The 18,053-nt window shown below is 56.5% G+C and overlaps 1 protein-coding gene across 1 annotated transcript; it reads left to right on the forward strand.

Annotated features, from left to right (window-relative positions):
• The first annotated feature begins 12,639 nt into the window (after positions 1–12,639).
• MYOG (myogenin) lies at positions 12,640–16,130 on the forward strand. Its single transcript, XM_034069900.1, has 3 exons — positions 12,640–13,191; positions 15,224–15,305; positions 16,009–16,130. The coding sequence occupies exons 1-3, from the start codon at positions 12,640–12,642 to the stop codon at positions 16,128–16,130; spliced, it is 756 nt and encodes a 251-aa protein (XP_033925791.1).
• The last annotated feature ends 1,923 nt before the right edge of the window (positions 16,131–18,053 follow it).

The raw sequence follows: 18,053 nt of genomic DNA on the forward strand, positions 1-18,053 counted from the left end.
AGACCCCCAAGCAGCCTTCATCCTCCCTGGGCGCTGGGATGGTGCAGGGCTGGCAGCATTGCTTGTGCAGGGGCTGTGTCAATGCTAAACAGAGTTGCTGGGGCAGGCGGAGGGTCCTGGTTGGGAACAGTGACCCCAAACTGGTGGTGAGGCTGGACCAGATGTTATTTAAGATCCTAGAAGTGGGGGGATTATGGTCACCCCCAAAATCTCACCCTTTGGCTGGGTAATGAGGAGGGAAATGGGACTGATGGAGCCGAACTAGCCAAGCCCTCTAGGACCTTTTCCCAAGCATGGACTAGGCTCATCCTGCATAAGTCGCTCCCCAGGAGTGGGGTTAGTCCATCCAAGTGCTGCAGGGACATGGAGCAGCTACAGCCCCAGATCTGCAGCAAGGGGATGCTCTCAGATCCCATCTGCACCTCTTGCCATCCTTCCTCCCTCCTCTGGTGAGACTCTTGTGAGTTGTCCCTTCCTGCTCTCCTCTGCCTCAGTGAGAGTTGTCCCAGCACCCGGATCTGCCCCTTTGGGCTGACCCTCACCCTCTTCTCCATCAGGGCCTGCACATCCCAAGGTGGGGATGGGAATAGTGCGGGACCACCACAGACCCAGTGCTGGGCTTCTCAGCTGGTGGCCCGTGGGCTTCCCCTTCATCTCTTTGGCCAAGTGGGGGGGTTTGAGCATCCGAGGGGTGCCTGGGGCCTGCAGCAATGTGCCATTGGGCTGTGCCAGCACCAGGGCCAGGAGAGCTTATTTGGATTGAACAATCTGTTTGCTCTGCAGAGAGAAAAATAAACGGAGGATGGCGGGCTCATGTAAACACCGTGCTATTTATGGGAGGCAATCACTGGAGCATCTCCCAGCGCGTCTCCTCACACATCCTCCAGCGCAGGGAGGAAGCTGGTACTGGGCTGTATGGCCAGAGGTAACACATGATGCCCGGGGCAGGGGACCACAGTGGAAAGAGCATCCCCGGGTAGTCCCAAACCCCCCTTGCCCACCAGCTTCCCGGGGGGAACGTCCTTGCAATCAACCTCTGGCTGGGAGCAGGGCAGGAAAACTGGCAGGTTCCTCACGGGAGCGCAATGCGGAAGCAAACGCAGGCAGGTCCCGGCCTAATTGTATGCAAATCTCCCAGACACAGATTAAAAACCACTCCTTTTCCTTAGTGCATTTGCAGTTTGTTCTCCCTGCTTGGACTCACGCCCCAGCACACTTAATTTTAGCAGCACCCCTAAAAAAGCCCCGTTTAATGCCAAAAACGAGCTGCCCGGCTGGGAATTGGCCAAAGCGGGTAGGAGCTATCCCACCGGCCCAAGGAAAAGGTACTGGGGCTTTGGCAAAGGCTGTAGAGATGGAATGAGCAAATGTTGCTGCTGGTGGTTGTGGAGAGCCTGTTTCTGATGGACGAGGCATCATCTCCTCGCCCTCTGGGACACCAGCTTGTGTTGGGTGAGTGTCAGAGATCCCGGGAAAGGGAATTTTCCAGTGGGCATCAAGCACTGAGGAGGTTTTTTTCCTGTCTTCCAGGGTCTTTCTGGGGTTTGGAGTGAGGAAACAGCTTGAGACCTGCAGCGGGTTGCAAAGTGGTGGATAACGCTGCTACAGGCGCATACCCGGTGCAGGTGGGATGAAGGCGGATGAAGAGGGGACACAGCTTCGCTCCAGTGCTCCTGCTCCAGCTGTTCCACCTTAGCATATGCCATGAGCTGGGGACAGGATCCATGGTGGGAGGAGCTGGGGGGTGTTCGGCTCTGTGCCAGCGCCGTGCACCAGAGGCTTTGGCGTGTCAGGGCCTGGCTGGCACAACCAAACCCCAATGAACACCCCCAGGGCTCGGGAGCAGCCAAGGAATGCTTCTCCAAGGAGGCAAGTCCAGGCGATGGCAGCTCATTTCCTCCCATCTTCCTTCAGCCTTTCTTGGGGCTTTGAGCTTGTCCCCTCCTGCCTCAGTTTACCTCCCTGAAGAGCGGGTCCTTGCTGCCATCCATGATGCTCAGGGCAGAAGTTGGGGTTTTCTCCACCTCTTCCATCACAGGCCCCATTCCACAGCCCTTCTGGTCATGGAAAGGGGCCTCTTAATTAGGACAGTTAATGAGGAGCATGGCTGGTGCCAGCAGGATGAAGCTGACGTTGGTGTCTCCATGAGGACAAATGACCCCTTGAATGCCACAGGCCAGTGGGTCCAGACAAGATGGCACAAAAAGGAGCAAACAAAGAGAACACCCGGAGCTGTTCCAAGGATGAGATTCTCACCCCATAGCACCAGCCCTGGGGCCACCGGTGATGCAGCGCCTCAGCTGGACTTCCCTTGGGCTGCTCCATGACTTGTTCTGGGTTTCTGTCCCATTCAACAGGATACACGGCCCTTGGGAAGCTTTCGCAGGGTGATGCAGGCACTCAGCAGCAATGACACAGAGTAGGAAACATTCCTGGGAGACAAAGCAGCGGATCCTGGAGGATGGATGAAGGAGCCGCTGCTTCCGCATGGAATGACCCTTCCCACCAAGCCCATCTCAGCCCTGCATGCCAGAGCAGGGTTTACAGCACCTTGGCAGCACTGCCCATGCTCTGAGGTAGGAAGTGAGTCATGGATGATGCCTCTGGTCACTCAGCACGTGGGTACCAGCACCAGGACATGGCCCAGTTCCCTCCATCCCAAGTGAATGCCATGGACTCCCACACAGCGACCAGAGGGCTCAAGCCCTGCTCCGTGCCCTGCCAGATGCCAGCCAGATGTTGCCTGCAGGCACCTGGGGCTCAGCCAAGCTGGTGCCTTGGTACTGCAGGGTGTTGATGGGGTTTGTGCTTCCCTGGCAGGGAGGAACTGCTGAGACATCACTCAGTGGAAGAGAAAACACATCCAAACCCTCTGAGCTGCCACCAGCGCTGCCCTTGGCACTGCAGTGGGTGAAGCAGGCGTCTGCCCCATCTCCAGCTCCACAGTGAGGTGCCAGTGTCCATCTCCTGCCCCAAAGCAGCCCCTTGGCCTCTTCACTGCCGCATCTTCCTCACTATGCACCGGGGTTATTTTAAACCTGAGGGAGCCTCAGAGTGTTATCGAGCCAGGCTGACAGCCAAGAGCTATTCCTGACCACCACTTCCAGCAGGCTCGGTGCTGCAGGACGGGGCGAAACCATTCCCAGCCCTGCAAATGAGTTGAGAGGACAGGAAAAACCCTTGGCCACCCCTAAGCAAACCTCTTTTGCTGTTGGAAGTAGCCCATGGAGAGGCAGGACGGTGCTTGCTGCCTGCAGCCCTGCAGGCACGGAGCTGTGCCCATGGAGGGAGGAGGAGCGAGGCTGTAAGTGCTCTGCAGCAGGCAGGGGTGATGACAGATCTTTCTGGAGCAAAGTCCCGTGTGAAACAGCAACTTCCCGGGAATGGGAATAAAGTGGGATAAAGGGAATAAAGGGGGGGGGGGGGGGGGGGGGGGATGAAATATGAAAGGAAAAATGTGACTGTGGCAAATCCTGGTTTGATGAAGGTGAGGAATCTCTTCCCCTGATGGATCTCTGAGGTGGGATCATCATATTCCCATTGAGCTTTGGGGCAGTACTGGGGAAGGGATGAAGATCCCAATGGGTGCCATGGCTGGAAGATGCCAGAGGCAGCCCCAGACCTGGGTGTGCTGTGGCCTGGGAACACTTGCTCTTCACCTCAGACTCTGTATGGGAGGATGAGGATTTGGGGTGAAGGAGAAAGCAGGGGATGAAGGAAGGGCAGGGCCAGAGGGAAGGACTTTGCTGGGCTGGTTCGGTGCCTTGGGCTGAGGTTGAGAGTTGTCCCTTAACATCACAGAGCAGAACCACATCACCACCTCCAGCACAGCCCCTCCTCTTCCACCTTCTGCGCTCTGCTGCTGCCCAAATTGGTTCCTTCCAAGCACTCCAAGCTGGAATGCTTCATTTCCAGAAATCAAGTCAGGACAGAGATTCACTGGGCAGGTCCCATGCCTTGGAGGAGAAGCTGTTCAAACCCTTCCCATGTAGGGAAACCTACAGATTCCAATTGAAGACATGGAAAATTCCTTATCAGCAGAGGGGATCCACCTCCTGCCCTGTTCCTCTTCCAGCTGGGGTCCTTTTCCCCGTGGCTGCAGAGCAGCACAAACATCTGAGCGCCGTTGAAAACAGCCTCCTGGTCCCCATGGGATGGCTGCAGTGGGACGGTGACGCTGCAGTGGGACATGGGACATTTAGCATCCCACAGAGCAGCCCCGGGATGGTCGGCAGCGACGTTCCCACAGTTGGCTGCCTTCCTCAGGGACGCACCACCACAAGTCCCCTGCCACAAGCTCGGAACTCTGATGGACATAGAAGCTGCTTCTCCTGCTTTTCCTCCTCTTAATCCCATGGCTGGAGGGGATCTGGGGTGCAGGATCCAGCTTGGAGCTCACCCAGCCCCATACTGGGAAGCCCCTGGGTGAATTTGTGCCCTTGGAAGAGGTGATTTGGTGCAGGGATGCTCTGTGGACCTACTGCTGCAGTGGGATGCTCCAGAGCTTGGAGATGATGGAGAAATGGGAACCCATCAGTGAAGGTTCAGTGCTGCAGAATCCAAGGTGTAACTGGGGGTCCTGGTTTCAACACCATAAAGAAACGCTCTGGAAAAGGCAATGACCAGTGTTAGTGATGGTGGCCAAGGGGTTGGTTCCCCTCCAGCCATTTCACTCCCCAAAACTGGTTGAATCCATGGGTGCAAAGGGACCAGCTGGGACATGGGTAAGAGCATCCTGAGGGACAGAGGACACAGCTCCTGCAGGAAGAACAGAAGGGTTGGCAGGAGGAAACCCCTCAAAGCACATTCCAGTCCCTGCCAATGGGGTGAAAACTGAGCTGCTCCCCAAGAGACACTCGAGGGCAACGTGGCTGCTAAAGCTGAGCCAGAAACCCCTTCCCAGGATGATTCCATCTCCATCCAAAGAGAAAGATGCAAAGAAAAGGGTTTCCGGGAAGTCCCCCCACTCTCCCGCAGCTTCTCCTCCCCGGACTGGGATGTTTTGGTCCAGGAGATGAACGAGGGGACCGGGAGAGAGGCAGGAACTGGAGGAAGCCAAACCCTGGGAGCTATTTTGAGCCGTGGGGCAGGAAAAGCACCTGCTGGGGTCATTACACTGCGGGAAAAAACAAACCTCCAGATTTTCTCCCCCGGGGGGGTTGGAAATGAAGAGCCAGGCTCATCCCTGAGGGGAATTAGTGCCAGAGACAAGGGTTTCCAGGTCCCGATCCTCCCATCAGCCCCCAGGCAAAGGGCTGCATCTGCATCCCAGATTCCGCATAGGGAGGTGATGGGGTTTTCTTCCCTCCCTCCCCCCCCCCCCCTCCCGAAAGAAAAGGGGGTTCAAAGGGTTCTGAGGTGCTTTAAGCCTCGGCCTTGGGTTGTGCAGCTCGAAATCCCGATCGGTGCGTGCATAACTGGGCTGCTGGTGCCCTCTCCCGACGGCTGCATCGTGCGGCTGCAGCGGCTGGAGGAGCTGATGGCTCCTGCATCCCTCCTGGCAGGGAGCGGGTGGCCTCGGATCCCATCCCATGGGATCCGGGATGAGCCGGCCAAGGAACGGGGGGGGGGGGGGTTTACCTTCGGTCACAGACTCGCATTTGAAGGCATTTGTCCTCACAGCATTCACTCAGTGATTGAAACGGGCTGGAAGGAGCTCGACTCCCTGCGATGGGGTGTAGGGGGCACCCCAACAACATCGACCCCATTTCTGTCCCCTACACCAGACCCCAGCAGCCTCCCTCACCCCTCCCAGCCCTTCCTCATCCTCCTGGCTCTCAACTGCCCTGGCTGTGGTCCGGCTCCACCAGCTTGTTGGGTGCAGGATATCCCATGGTCGGTGCCCTGGGGACCCCCATGGGATGCAGCACTACCTGCTGGCCCCAGGTCTCGCCACTGAAGGGTCGGGATCATCCTCCAGCCTCTTCCCTATCCCGACAGAACATGCAGGAGGAGCCAACAGCTGGGTATGCGAGCAGGATATTGCCCCACAGTGGGGCTGAGCACCCCAGAAAGGGTTAAAACCAGCCTGGTGATGGGGGGGGGGGGGGGGGGGGCCCGAGTCTGGGTGCTCATGGGGTTGCTGAGACAGCAGTGATGGGAATTCGGGCTGGGTGCTCCTCCATGGGGACCGGCGTGTCTGGCATCACCACTGACATGTCCGGGGAGGGGCTGCCTCCCCTTTTCTGCTTGGGAATCCCACCCTGAAGCCACAGAAACGCCACATCCTTCCCTCCCCAGCTCTCTGAGTTACTGTGGGATGCCCTACTGCAGGGTAGGGCAGATATCTGCTGCCCCGTGGGGCAGAAAAATGCAGGCTCACTGATTTATCTCCTTACAGCCCCATATCAGCATCACCAACTCCTTTATCCCCCCCATTCCCCAGACCCTGGTCCTGCAGCACGGGGACAGGAAGATGGGACCTGGTTTGCAGTCACCAGTCCCCTCCCTGCATGGCTCCAGGCATCCCATCTCAGGGCTGTCCCCTGCCCAGGGACACTGCTGTCCCCGGGTCCCTTCCTTGGGCCTTGTGCCACCCCCCTGGCCCAGACAGCTGTCCCTCTCGGGGGGTCAAATAGCCACCATATGCCACTGCTGAATCCCTCACATTCATGGGTCTTCCTCCAAGCACCCACCTGTCCTCCCGTTCATCCCAGCCAGGCTCGAACCCACGGCAAAACAACCCCTTGTTGACAACATGAGTGTGGGTCCCCCCCCCCCCCGGTCCCTTTGTGTGGGGACAGAGCAACCGGTGCCACCCTGGAGGAGATGGAGGAGCAGCCTCTAATGTGCTGGGGGTGTCTCCGCCATGGGGGGGACTCTGGAAGGGAGAACCCATGGTTCATTAGTGGGGTCCTGTTGGGTGAATCCCTCCTCCATAGGGAGGGGAAGGGCTGTGTCCAGGACTTGGGGTCACAGGGTAAGGAAGGGCAGATTGGGAGGCTTAGTGCTGGCTGTGGGGCAGAGCATCACCCCATCAGTGTAGGCAGGTAGGGAGGTCAGGACATCCAGTATATGGGAACCCAGTGTGCTGGGGCACCTGGTTTGGTCTCCAGACTGAGATCCCGGCAACCGGAGGCTCAGGGCACGCAGGATGCTCACAACAGACTATGGGTCAGGGGGTCCAAGCATACCCCCTGGATGGGATCCAGAGGATTGGTGTGCTGGGGTACCCAGTATTGTCCCCAGACTGGGATCCAGTGGAATGGGAGCTGCTCAGCCACCAGCCCCTCTCTGCTGATAGCCTGGCCCCATCCCAGCTCAAGCCTACAAAGGCAGTTAAGAACCAAAATAAAACTGTTCTCCAGCCAGACTTAGGACCTCCATCATCATCCCTGATTTAATGATGTGGAAACTGAGGCAGGGGGGGTTGGACTAGATGGCTGAGGATTCTATGATGTCTGAAGAGGGGCTTGGGACAAGCGCCTGTAGGGACAGGCCAAGGGGAATGGCTTGAACCTGCCCAAGGGGAGACTGAGCTGAGCTCTGAGGCAGAAGCTGTTCCCTGTGAGGGTGCTGAGGCGCTGGCACAGGGTGCCCAGAGAAGCTGTGGCTGCCCCATCCCTGGCAGTGCTCAAGGCCAGGTTGGACACAGGGGCTTGGAGCAGCTGCTCCAGTGGAAGGGGTCCCTGCCCATGGCAGGGGTTGGAGCTGGAGGAGCTTTAAGGTCCCTTCCAACCCAAATCACTCCATGATTCTATGATGCTATGCCAAGCCTCATGGCGACATGGCGCTGCCCTCCCATCCCACCCCAAACTGGCACATACGGGTGAGGAAGGTGTTGTCGGACAGTCCTGCCACCGCTGCTCCCATCCCAATGGAGGACAGACACCGGACATCGTCCCCCATCCCTCCCCATGCAGGACCTATCCCCAGCCCCGACTCGGCAGCAGGCTGAGACGTGGCTGTGCACAGCGGCTGGCTGCGGGGATGGGGGCGAAGGGGCAGGTTCTGCCATGGCCCCAGCATGGCCAAGCAGCTGTCGCCATCCCAAATCCCCGTTGGAAGGCACGTCGGAAATCCCGGGTGTCGGAGAGGTCTGCTCCGCATTCCTCGGCTGGGAGCGGGGACAGGGCCAAGCATCTCCTGCCGTCTGCAGCTGCTCCCAAATATGTTAGGACTTGTCACGGCACAGGAAGGGATGTCGGTGAGCCTGGAAAGCCAGAGGGGATGTGGGGCAGTGGGGTGCAGGGTTGGGGGGGGGGAAGGGGAGGGTGGGTCCCATTGGAAGTGGCATTTTGGAGGGATGCCTTTCCTGTGTTGAAATCCTAGGGGGATCTCTTTGCTGCATCCCAGCATCAGCAGGATGGTACCCACGCCCTGCGGGTGTAGGTGCTGCCTTAGTCACCTGGATCACTTCATCGACACTTAAAGCCTGCTGCTGCTTCTGCGCTTCCCAATGGAAGAAGTCAACTGGCATCATCCCTCCCATCACTTCTTCAGAGCAGGGACTGGGCAGCTCCATGCACCAAGCAGGGACATGGAAACAGTGTGTGCAGCTCCACGCAGCAAGGAGGGACATGCAGCAGCCTGCAACAAGCTGATGTTATAATGATGAGTCTTATGAGGAACGGCTGAGGGAGCTGGGGGGTTCAGATGGAGAAGAGAAGGCTCAGGGGGGACCTGATGGCTCCATCCAAGTGCCTGCAGGAGGATGGAGCCAGGAGGGGCTGGGCTCTGCTCCCAAGGAACAAGGGATGGCACAAGAGGAAACGGCCTCAAGCTGCACCAGGGCAGGTTTAGATGGAGCTGAGGAACAATTCCTGCCCCACAGGGTGCTCAGGCATTGGAACAGGAGTCACTGTCCCTGCAAGTGTTCACAGTGTGGAGACGAGGCCTCAGTGCCATGGGTTAGGGGTGGCCTTGGCAGTGCTTGATGCCCCAAAAGCTCTTTCCCATCCAGGTTGGTTGTAGGACTCTGTGCTGTGCTCCCCCAAAACTCATCAAACCAATACCCCGGTGGGAAAGCCCCACGGACATCTCCCCATGACCCTGCCCCATGGAAGCTGCCCCGGAGGAGCGGGGTTTCCTCAATGGAGGGGTATTTTTAGCCGTCCCCACGAGGCCTCCGGGGGAAGGTCACCCCATGACGGATCGCAGCACGTTCTGCCCGGGGCTCGCACAGCCTCCCTTTGTGTCCCTCCCAGCCGCCACCATCCATCACAGGCTAACCTGACAGCCGGCAGCAGAGCCCTAATCCTGCCGACGGCTCCGGATCACCCGGGGTGCAGCCTGCAGCCGCCCGGGGCACCCATGGGACCCGGGATAAGTTGCCCATGGGTTGCACTGGGTGGAATGGGCTGTGGAGCATAACGAAGCATAGATGGCAAATGAGGAACAAACAACTTCACTCAGTTCATTAGTGAATGTTTCCTTCCTCTGCCCCACACTGGATGGAAATCTTGCTCTCATGAAAACAGACAATAGGAATAACTTCCCTTCACCCTATGGCCCCACTTTAGCCAAACTGGAGCACCTCCCATATGAATACAGGCTGAGAAAGTTGGGGCTGTTCAGCCTGGAGAAGGCTGCATGGAGACCTCAGAGCAGCTTCCAGTGTCTGAAGGAGGCCTACAGGGATGCTGGTGAGGGTCCCTTCCATTAGGGACTGCAGTGATAGGACAAGGGGTAATGGGTTGAAACTGAAACAGGGGAAGCTTAGATTGGATCTAAGGAAGAAATTCTTTCCTGTGAGGGTGCTGAGGCACTGGAATGGGTTGCCCAGGGAGGTTGTGAATGTTCTATCTCTGGCAGTGTTCAAGGCCAGGTTGGACAGAGCCTTGGGTGTCATGGTTTAGTATGAGGTGTCCCTGCCCATGGCAGGGGGTTGGAACTGGATGATCTCAAGGTCCTTTCCAACCCTAACTCTTCTATGAGTCTATGATTCTAAGTACCATTTCCATGACTTACTCACCTCTGTCTTGTTGCTCTCCAAAAGGCCAGTCACTTCTTTCACCATGGTCCCACATATTCCACACAAGGAAAGAGCTTTCTCTTCACCGCATCAGTGTTTACAGATATGTAAAGGGTGGGTGTCAGGATGATGTAGCTAGGCTTTTTCCAGTGATATCCAGTGATAGGACAAGGGACAATGGGTGTAAACTGGAGCATAGGAGGTTCCACGTTAACATCAGGAAGAACTCCTTTACTGTGAGAGTGACAGAGCACTGGAACAGGTTGCCCAGGGGGGTTGTGGGGTCTCCTATGTTGGAGATATTCAAGGCCCGGCTGGACAAGTTCCTGTGTGATGTACTCGAGGTTACCCTGCTCTTGCAGGGGGTTGCATTAGATGATCTTTTGGGGTCCCTTCCAACCCTTGGGATTCTGTGATTCTGTGATGGGGTCCCATAGCCCATTCACTGGGGTCCCCCAGTGATGGTCTTGCCCAGGAGAAATCATTGTCCCTCTCCTGATATCCACTGGGACCCAGGGAGCCCAGACCCTGCTGTGTCCCCTTGCCATGCCCAGGGTTAGGGTCATCCTTGGGGTCTGATGGAGGAGCACAGTGTTACTGCAGCTCCTCGCATCAGGGACAATGTTGGCAGCCTGGATGAGACCCCCCAAAGGTAGCTGGGGCTGCCCCCCCCCCCAGTGCAGGGTCCTTCTTCCCAGTCCCTATCCCACTCTGGCACTGGCTGCCCTTCCCTCATGGTCTTCATGAACCAACTCCTGTCTCCACTGCCTGCTCAGGACACGGTGGCCTTGGTGGCCCATTGGGGCTGGTTCAAACTCACTTGCCCTGCTCCACAGATGCTGCCCTGGTTTATGAAGTGCTAAATGCTTGACTGCTCTCTTGTACGGCTCCACCACGTGCCCCGGGAGCCACTTCTGTCCCGGCCGGGTTCCTCACCCTCCAAACATGCTCTTGCAGTTGGAAAAGCCCATGGATGCTGTGAGCCAGGGCAGTGCTGCAGTTCCAGGGGCTCCCCAGGGCCATGCCCACAGCCAGCATCACTGATAAAGATCCCCATGAGTGAGTCAAACCACTTGATGTGGTGATGTGAAGCCATTAGGATCAAGTTATCCCCTTCCCAACACCTTCGTGCTGTTGCTGGCTGCTCTGTGTGCTCTCAGGGGATAGATCCTGCCTCTTCCTACCTGTTTCAGTGCTTCTCCTTACACAGAGACCAAGCTGGTGCTGTGATCTCTTTCCTTCTTGAGTATCCTGGGGTTGGAGCTCAGGTGCTGTGCTGAGGGTGACCCTCAAGGTGCTGCTTTCCTTACTTGCAGGATGCTAAAACCCTGCGTGCTGACACCCTGGGAGAGCTGAAATCAGGATGAGTAAGACTCCTGACCCCAAAGGAATCACTCCAAATAGAGGAGAACATCGTGGTGGGTTCCAAAAAGGCTGGAAATGAACCCAAAGTGAGCAGCGGTGCCAGCAGCAGGCACGGGGAATGTGTCCTTTGTGGGAGGGGGGATTTGGGGAAGGAAAAACCCGGCAGGGTTGGCCCTGCTCTTTGCTGACATTCTTTCCACTGACCGATCCCTCGGCTGGAATCTGGCCTGGAGCAGGAATAGGAGGAGATGGGAGATGGTTTCTGACGTTCCCGATGGAAAAGAAGCCACCATCCCCTCTGAATTAAAGACAAAACTGGAGAGATGTGGTCAAGGGGTTGGGGTCAGCAGGGAAGGGCAGGGGCTGAAGCTCACACTGTCCATGATCGTGCCTCAGTTTCCCCATTGGGAATGGAGGAGCAATGTGTCTTTACTGGGAGATGGGTGGGCTTTGGTTATCCACAGGTAGAGAGGCCGGTTTGGGTGAGCCAGTGGGATCCATCCCAGCTGGGATCCTCTGGTGGGGCATGGAGACACGTGGGACAAGGTGCCCTTTGGGTTTAGCGCATGGGAGAAGCCATGAACATGGATTTGGGGCTAAAAATGAAGCTCTGGGATAAGGAACTTGGCCAGGAACCTTCGGGAAGCTCCTGGTGGAGGGAAGTCTGGGCCTGGAGCAACCCTGCCTGTGGAACAGGGGGGAGAGATGGACAACAGAGTGCAGTGGCTGGTACCAGGACAGGTACTGCACAATGAGGGATGCCCATGGAGAAAGGGCTGGACCCTGGGGTGCTCCCTGAATCAGGATGTCCCCCATGGGGCTGAATTCCTCCCCTTTGCCACAGCTTCAGCAGGATCAGGGCTTTATGCTGCTGGGAACATGGGGTGAGCAGGAGTGGTGTGGGGCAGAGCAGGTGGGAGGTGGTAAAGGCTGAGCAGCAGCCGGTCCAGGTGCGGATCCGAGTGCTGTGGGATGCAGGGATGCAGCCACGGAGGGATGAGGGTTCCTTGGCCATGCAGCCTGACCATGATTCCACTGTGGGCTCCCCCCATCCCAGCCATAACTGAAGGGACCAGGTGATGCTGGAATGCTGGGGGGGAGCTGGCAGGCACCGGCCGTCCCCAGTGGCACCCCTGGGCTCAAACAAAGCCCTTATTCGCTGCCGTCCCCACTGTGCCAGCTACCCCAGGCCCCCCCCTTCCCCAGCATGGGTCTGGGCAGTGAAATCCCCATTGGGGAGAGCACATGAAATCAGATGGACAAGTTTTGATGTGAGGCAGCAGCAGCTTCAGGCCGAGCTCAGGTTTCCTTTAGGTTTTCTATATTTATCTCCGTGATTTAATGCCAGCGCCGGGGTTTAAATGGCACCAAGCAGTTGGCGTGGGGAGAAGGAGCAGCCGTCCCCGAGCAGCAAACACATCCCCGAGCTGCCCATGGAGCTCTTTGAGACCAATCCTTACTTCTTCCCGGAGCAGAGGTTTTACGATGGGGAAAGCTTCCTGGGCTCCCGTTTACAGGGCTACGAGCCGGCGGCATTCCCGGAGCGAGCGGACGTGTCCCTGTGTCCTGAGGGAAGGGTGGCTCTGGAGGAGAAGGACTCATCCCTGCCCGAGCATTGCCCCGGGCAATGCCTGCCTTGGGCTTGCAAGGTCTGCAAGAGGAAGACGGTGTCCATGGACCGGCGGAGAGCGGCCACGCTGCGGGAGAAGCGCCGGCTGAAGAAGGTGAATGAAGCCTTCGAGGCGCTGAAGCGAAGCACCCTCCTGAACCCCAACCAGCGCCTGCCCAAGGTGGAGATCCTGCGCAGCGCCATCCAGTACATCGAGCGCCTGCAGAGCCTGCTCAGCACCCTCAACCAGCAGGAGCGGGAGCAGAGGGATCTGCGCTTCCATCCCGCTGCTGCCCAGCCTGGGGTGAGTGCCCCAGGGCATCCCGCTGGTCCCCACCAGTGCCATGGTGATGCCCTATGGGGGTGATGATGTCCAATGGGGGTGACACTCTATGGGGGGATGATGCCCATGGAGGTGATGATGTCCCATGGGGGTGTTGGTCCATGGGGGGATGCCCTGTGGGGGGGATGTACTATGAGGGTGCTTGCTCTATGGGGGTGTGGTCCATTGGGGATGTCCCATGGAGGTGATGATGTCCCATGGGGGTGACATTCTATGGGGGTGATGCCCTGTGGGGGTGATGTACTGTGGGGTTGTTTGCTCTATGGGGGTGTTGGTCTGTGGGGGTGATGCCCTGTGGGGGTGATGCTCTATGGGGGTGTTTGCTCTATGGAGGTGTTACTCTATGGGGGGATGCCTCATGACAGCGTTGCTCTATGGGGGTGATCCCAAGCAGAGGCATTGTGGGCAGCTCTGCAGCACTGAGTCCTGTTGGGGGACTCAGATGAAATAAAATGGACGAATGAAATTAAATGAGACAAAGTGAAATGAAATCAAGGGAAGGAAAAACTGAACCAAACCGAAATAAAATAAAGCATTTTTAAAATGAAATGAAATGAATTTAAATTCAATTAAACCAAAAGTAAAATAGAACAAAATGGAACAGCCAGGTGACTCTTCCCATACTCACACTCATGCTCCTGGTTTCTCCCTGTGAAGTCAAGGGGTGACACAACCCACAAAGCCTCTGACCAAAGGCCATTGGGGGTGAGCACCCACTGCCTCCCTCCATGCTCCATAGGGATGGGTGCTCCCAGGCTCAGCCCCACTGCCTCCTCCCCAGCCCCATCGCACCGCAGGGTCTTGGTCATTGAACCAAGTTTTTGAGAGCTGAATACTGGGGTCTGGGTGTGCGCTTCCCTGTGGCTCTTTGTGTATGGAATTGTGTTGATAGCTACAGGTATGAATGATACAGGGAGAGGTACAGTTAGAGATATGCAGTTGTATAGAGATATATGGATTAGCTATCAATAGGTAGAATAGATATAGGTATAGATAGAGATACAGAGATAGGTATGTATATATAAATGTAGATATTGATATATAGATATACAGTTATAGATACACGGATTAGATACAGATATGTAGATATTTATATATAGATATACAATTATAGATACACGGATTAGATACAGATACATAGATATACAGAGATACAGATATAGATATATAGATACAGATAGAGAGATATACAGTTAGATAAAGATACAGATAAAGATATGGATATAGATGCAGATGCAGGCTTTATAAGAGGCTCAGAAAAGAGGGATTCACAGAGACTCACATCCTTCCTGTTGAAAGGATTTAAGCACAAACCATCAGTACCCAACATTTACAGCTGAATAACCAGCTGAAAAAGCCTTTTAGCTCCACCCTATATATTCCTGGGACTTCCCAGGAGAAACCCAATGTGTGCATTTGGGTTTGACTCGGTGGATTCGTGGCTGCCCCTGCAAATGTGCCCAGACCCTCGCTGAGCAGTTCCCATGTCCCTGCTGTTCCGAGCCCTCCTTTAGTGGGAAGTAAATCCAAGCATTGATTCAGGAGGACCCAAAGTGCCATTTCAAGGCTGCTACAAACAGTTGGGTTCCTGTGCTTGCCCCTATAAATCAGATTTGGGGTTCAACCTGAGCAAGCATCTACTTCCAGGTAAAGATGCACACAGAAGGAAAGTGAATGCAGAGCTCTGTTGAGTAATGCGCTCGGTTTCCAGGCTGACAGCTCTTCCCTCTTAAATATCCCTTCAGCTCCAAACCCACAAATCAAACTGCCCAAAGGTGTTCCCCAGGAATCCCCTTTCTTCAGCCTTTATGGTTAGCAAACCATCTCCCAATGGGTCGTGGGGGTGACGAATGTTGTCCTCTCCTCAAGCCCCTTTGCAGATGGGGAGAGATGTCCCCATCTCCGCAGGGCATTGGGCTCCCTGGGGTGGTTTTGGGGTGGTTGGTTGGGATGAAGAAGTGAGACCCATGGTGAATACCTTGGCTCCCTGCAGGTGGGCAGTGAGTGTGGATCTGGGAGCTCATCCTGCAGCCCCGAGTGGAGCAGCCAGCTGGAGTTCAGCACCAACCCTGCAGGTAACGTCCTCACTCCCACTGCAATGGGGGGCAGCAGTTGGGGACCCACAGCCCTGGAGCAGAGCATCGCTGAGCCAAGCCCCCCAAGCAGGAGATGATTGGAGTATAGGATAGAAGGAGCTTTGTCCTTCTCTCCCCATCCTGCTGTTGCAGAGATGTCTCCCCCCCCAGACTCATAAATCCTCCAGCACCTCTTTGGCTGGATGCTGAGTGAGTTCAGGCTTCTCTCATTGTCTGATTTCACCAAGAAATGTTCTCTTAGGGGGTGACAAACCAGGCTGCAGCAACCTGGGTCCCCATCAAGGGTTCATCCATCTCCATCCCTTGGCTTACATTTGCCAGCTGCGGTGCTGAGCATTGCTGTGCACTGAACATCTCTGCCTCAGGCTGTCTTTCTCTCCCCATGTCCCCTCTGTAGCAGCTGTTTTCCCCATTATTCCAGTGATCCCATCCCTGCCAAATCCACACATTCATTGCTCCAGAAAGCAGAAACTTAAATGGGAATAAAACCTCAAGAAGTGTCCAGAGCTTTCATTCCCTGTTGCCCTCTTCAGTGGAAGCTCTCATCATCCCCTATGGTGGGAGCTGGGAGAGGTTCCAAGGTCACTCTGGTTGTTGGGGGACCACTGTATCTGTGGAGCCGGGAGCCAACCCCAGCAGAGTCCTTATCCCTACAGAACCACCATCCCCTTGCTCTCCACAGATCACCTCCTGGCTGATGACACAGCAGAGGACCGCAACCTCCACTCCCTCTCCTCCATTGTGGAGAGCATCGCTGTGGAGGACGTGGCTGTGACGTTCCAGGAGGAGCAGGTCCAAAACTGAGCTGTCACCAACCCTGGCGGCTCCTCGAGCTGGTAATGGGGTGGGAATAAGATGCCAGAAGGTTCCAGCCACTGGAAATCATAGTTACCCCTCTGGCATCATGGACTGCACCACTGAGACCACTCAACTTCTTTCCCATTCCCGTTGAAACGCTCCTGCTCGGCCAGCTGAGAAAATAACAGGGAGAGGTGGGATATGGGCAGTGGCACGGCCTTGGGTCGCACAAGGGACCCATCCAGGGCCATTGGGTTTTGGGGGCCAACACGTGTGCTGGGTTCGCTTGCTGATTTCCTTCCAAGATGCTCTTTGACCAACGTCTCTCTGGGGCTGGTGTCTCTTTGGGCTCAGCACCACGGTGGCTTTCCTAGCAGCGCTGTGTGGAGTTGGCGTTTCTCGTTTGGGGTTTTTTTAATGATTATTTTTGCTAACTTATTTGGATTTTTTTTTAAATAAAGGCATTTTTGTTTGTCTGCTTGGGGCTCCTGCTCGGCAGTGCTGCAGCTGCATCCAGTGCTGCAGCCTGCATCCAGTGCTGCAGCCTGCATCCAGTGCTGCAGCTGCATCCAGTGCTGCAGCCTGCACCCAGTGCTGCAGCTGCATCCAGTGCTACAGCCTGCACCCAGTGCTGCAGCCTGCACCCAGTGCTGCAGCTGCATCCAGTGCTGCAGCTGCATCCAGTGCTGCAGCCTGCACCCAGTGCTGCAGCTGCATCCAGTGCTGCAGCCTGCACCCAGTGCTGCAGCTGCATCCAGTGCTGCAGCTGCATCCAGTGCTGCAGCTGCATCCAGTGCTGCAGCCAGCACCCAGTGCTGCAGCTGCATCCAGTGCTGCAGCCTGCACCCAGTGCTGCAGCCTGCACCCAGTGCTGCAGCTGCATCCAGTGCTGCAGCTGCATCCAGTGCTGCAGCCTGCACCCAGTGCTGCAGCTGCATCCAGTGCTGCAGCTGCATCCAGTGCTGCAGCTGCATCCAGTGCTGCAGCCAGCACCCAGTGCTGCAGCTGCATCCAGTGCTGCAGCCTGCACCCAGTGCTGCAGCCTGCACCCAGTGCTGCAGCTGCATCCAGTGCTGCAGCTGCATCCAGTGCTGCAGCCTGCACCCAGTGCTGCAGCTGCATCCAGTGCTGCAGCTGCATCCAGTGCTGCAGCTGCACCCAGTGCTGCAGCTGCATCCAGTGCTGCAGCCTGCACCCAGTGCTGCAGCTGCACCCAGTGCTGCAGCTGCATCCAGTGCTGCCTTCACCTCTGGAATGACATGAAAGAGATGGGGAGCTGCTGGAGTGAGGCCAGAGGAGGCCATGGAGCTGCTGCGAGGGCTGGAGCAGCTCTGCTCTGGAGCCAGGCTGAGAGAGCTGGGCTGGGGCAGCCTGGACAAGAGAAGGCTCCTGAAGGGGAGACCTGAGAGCAGCTCCAGTGCCTAAAGGGGCTGCAGGAAAGCTGGAGAGGGGCTTGGGACAAGGGCCTGTAGGGACAGGCCAAGGGGAATGGCTTGAACCTGCCAGAACAGGGGAGACTGAGCTGAGCTCTTAGGCAGAAGCTGTTCCCTGGGAGGGTGCTGAGGCGCTGGCACAGGGTGCCCAGAGAAGCTGTGGCTGCCCCATCCCTGGCAGTGCTCAAGGCCAGATTGGACACAGGGGCTTGGAGCAGCTGCTCCAGTGGAAGGGGTCCTGGCCCATGGCAGGGGTTGGAGCTGGAGGAGCTTTGGGGTCCCTTCCAACTCAAACCAGGCTGGGATTCTATGATTATCAGAAAACCCAGGTGGATCTCAGTGTGGTTGCTCACTGGTGGGAACTGGATATCCCATGGTTAAACCAAAGAGCAGTGATTTCAGTGGGGCTCAGCCCTGCACCCCAGTAACTCTTGGGGGAGCTAAAGATTAATTCTGTTCTTAATTTGGGCTCTAGAAAGAAGGCTCAAGCCAGCGC

Source organism: Melopsittacus undulatus, chromosome 16 (assembly GCF_012275295.1).
Source record: "Melopsittacus undulatus isolate bMelUnd1 chromosome 16, bMelUnd1.mat.Z, whole genome shotgun sequence".
Taxonomy (NCBI): Eukaryota; Metazoa; Chordata; class Aves; order Psittaciformes; family Psittaculidae; genus Melopsittacus; species Melopsittacus undulatus.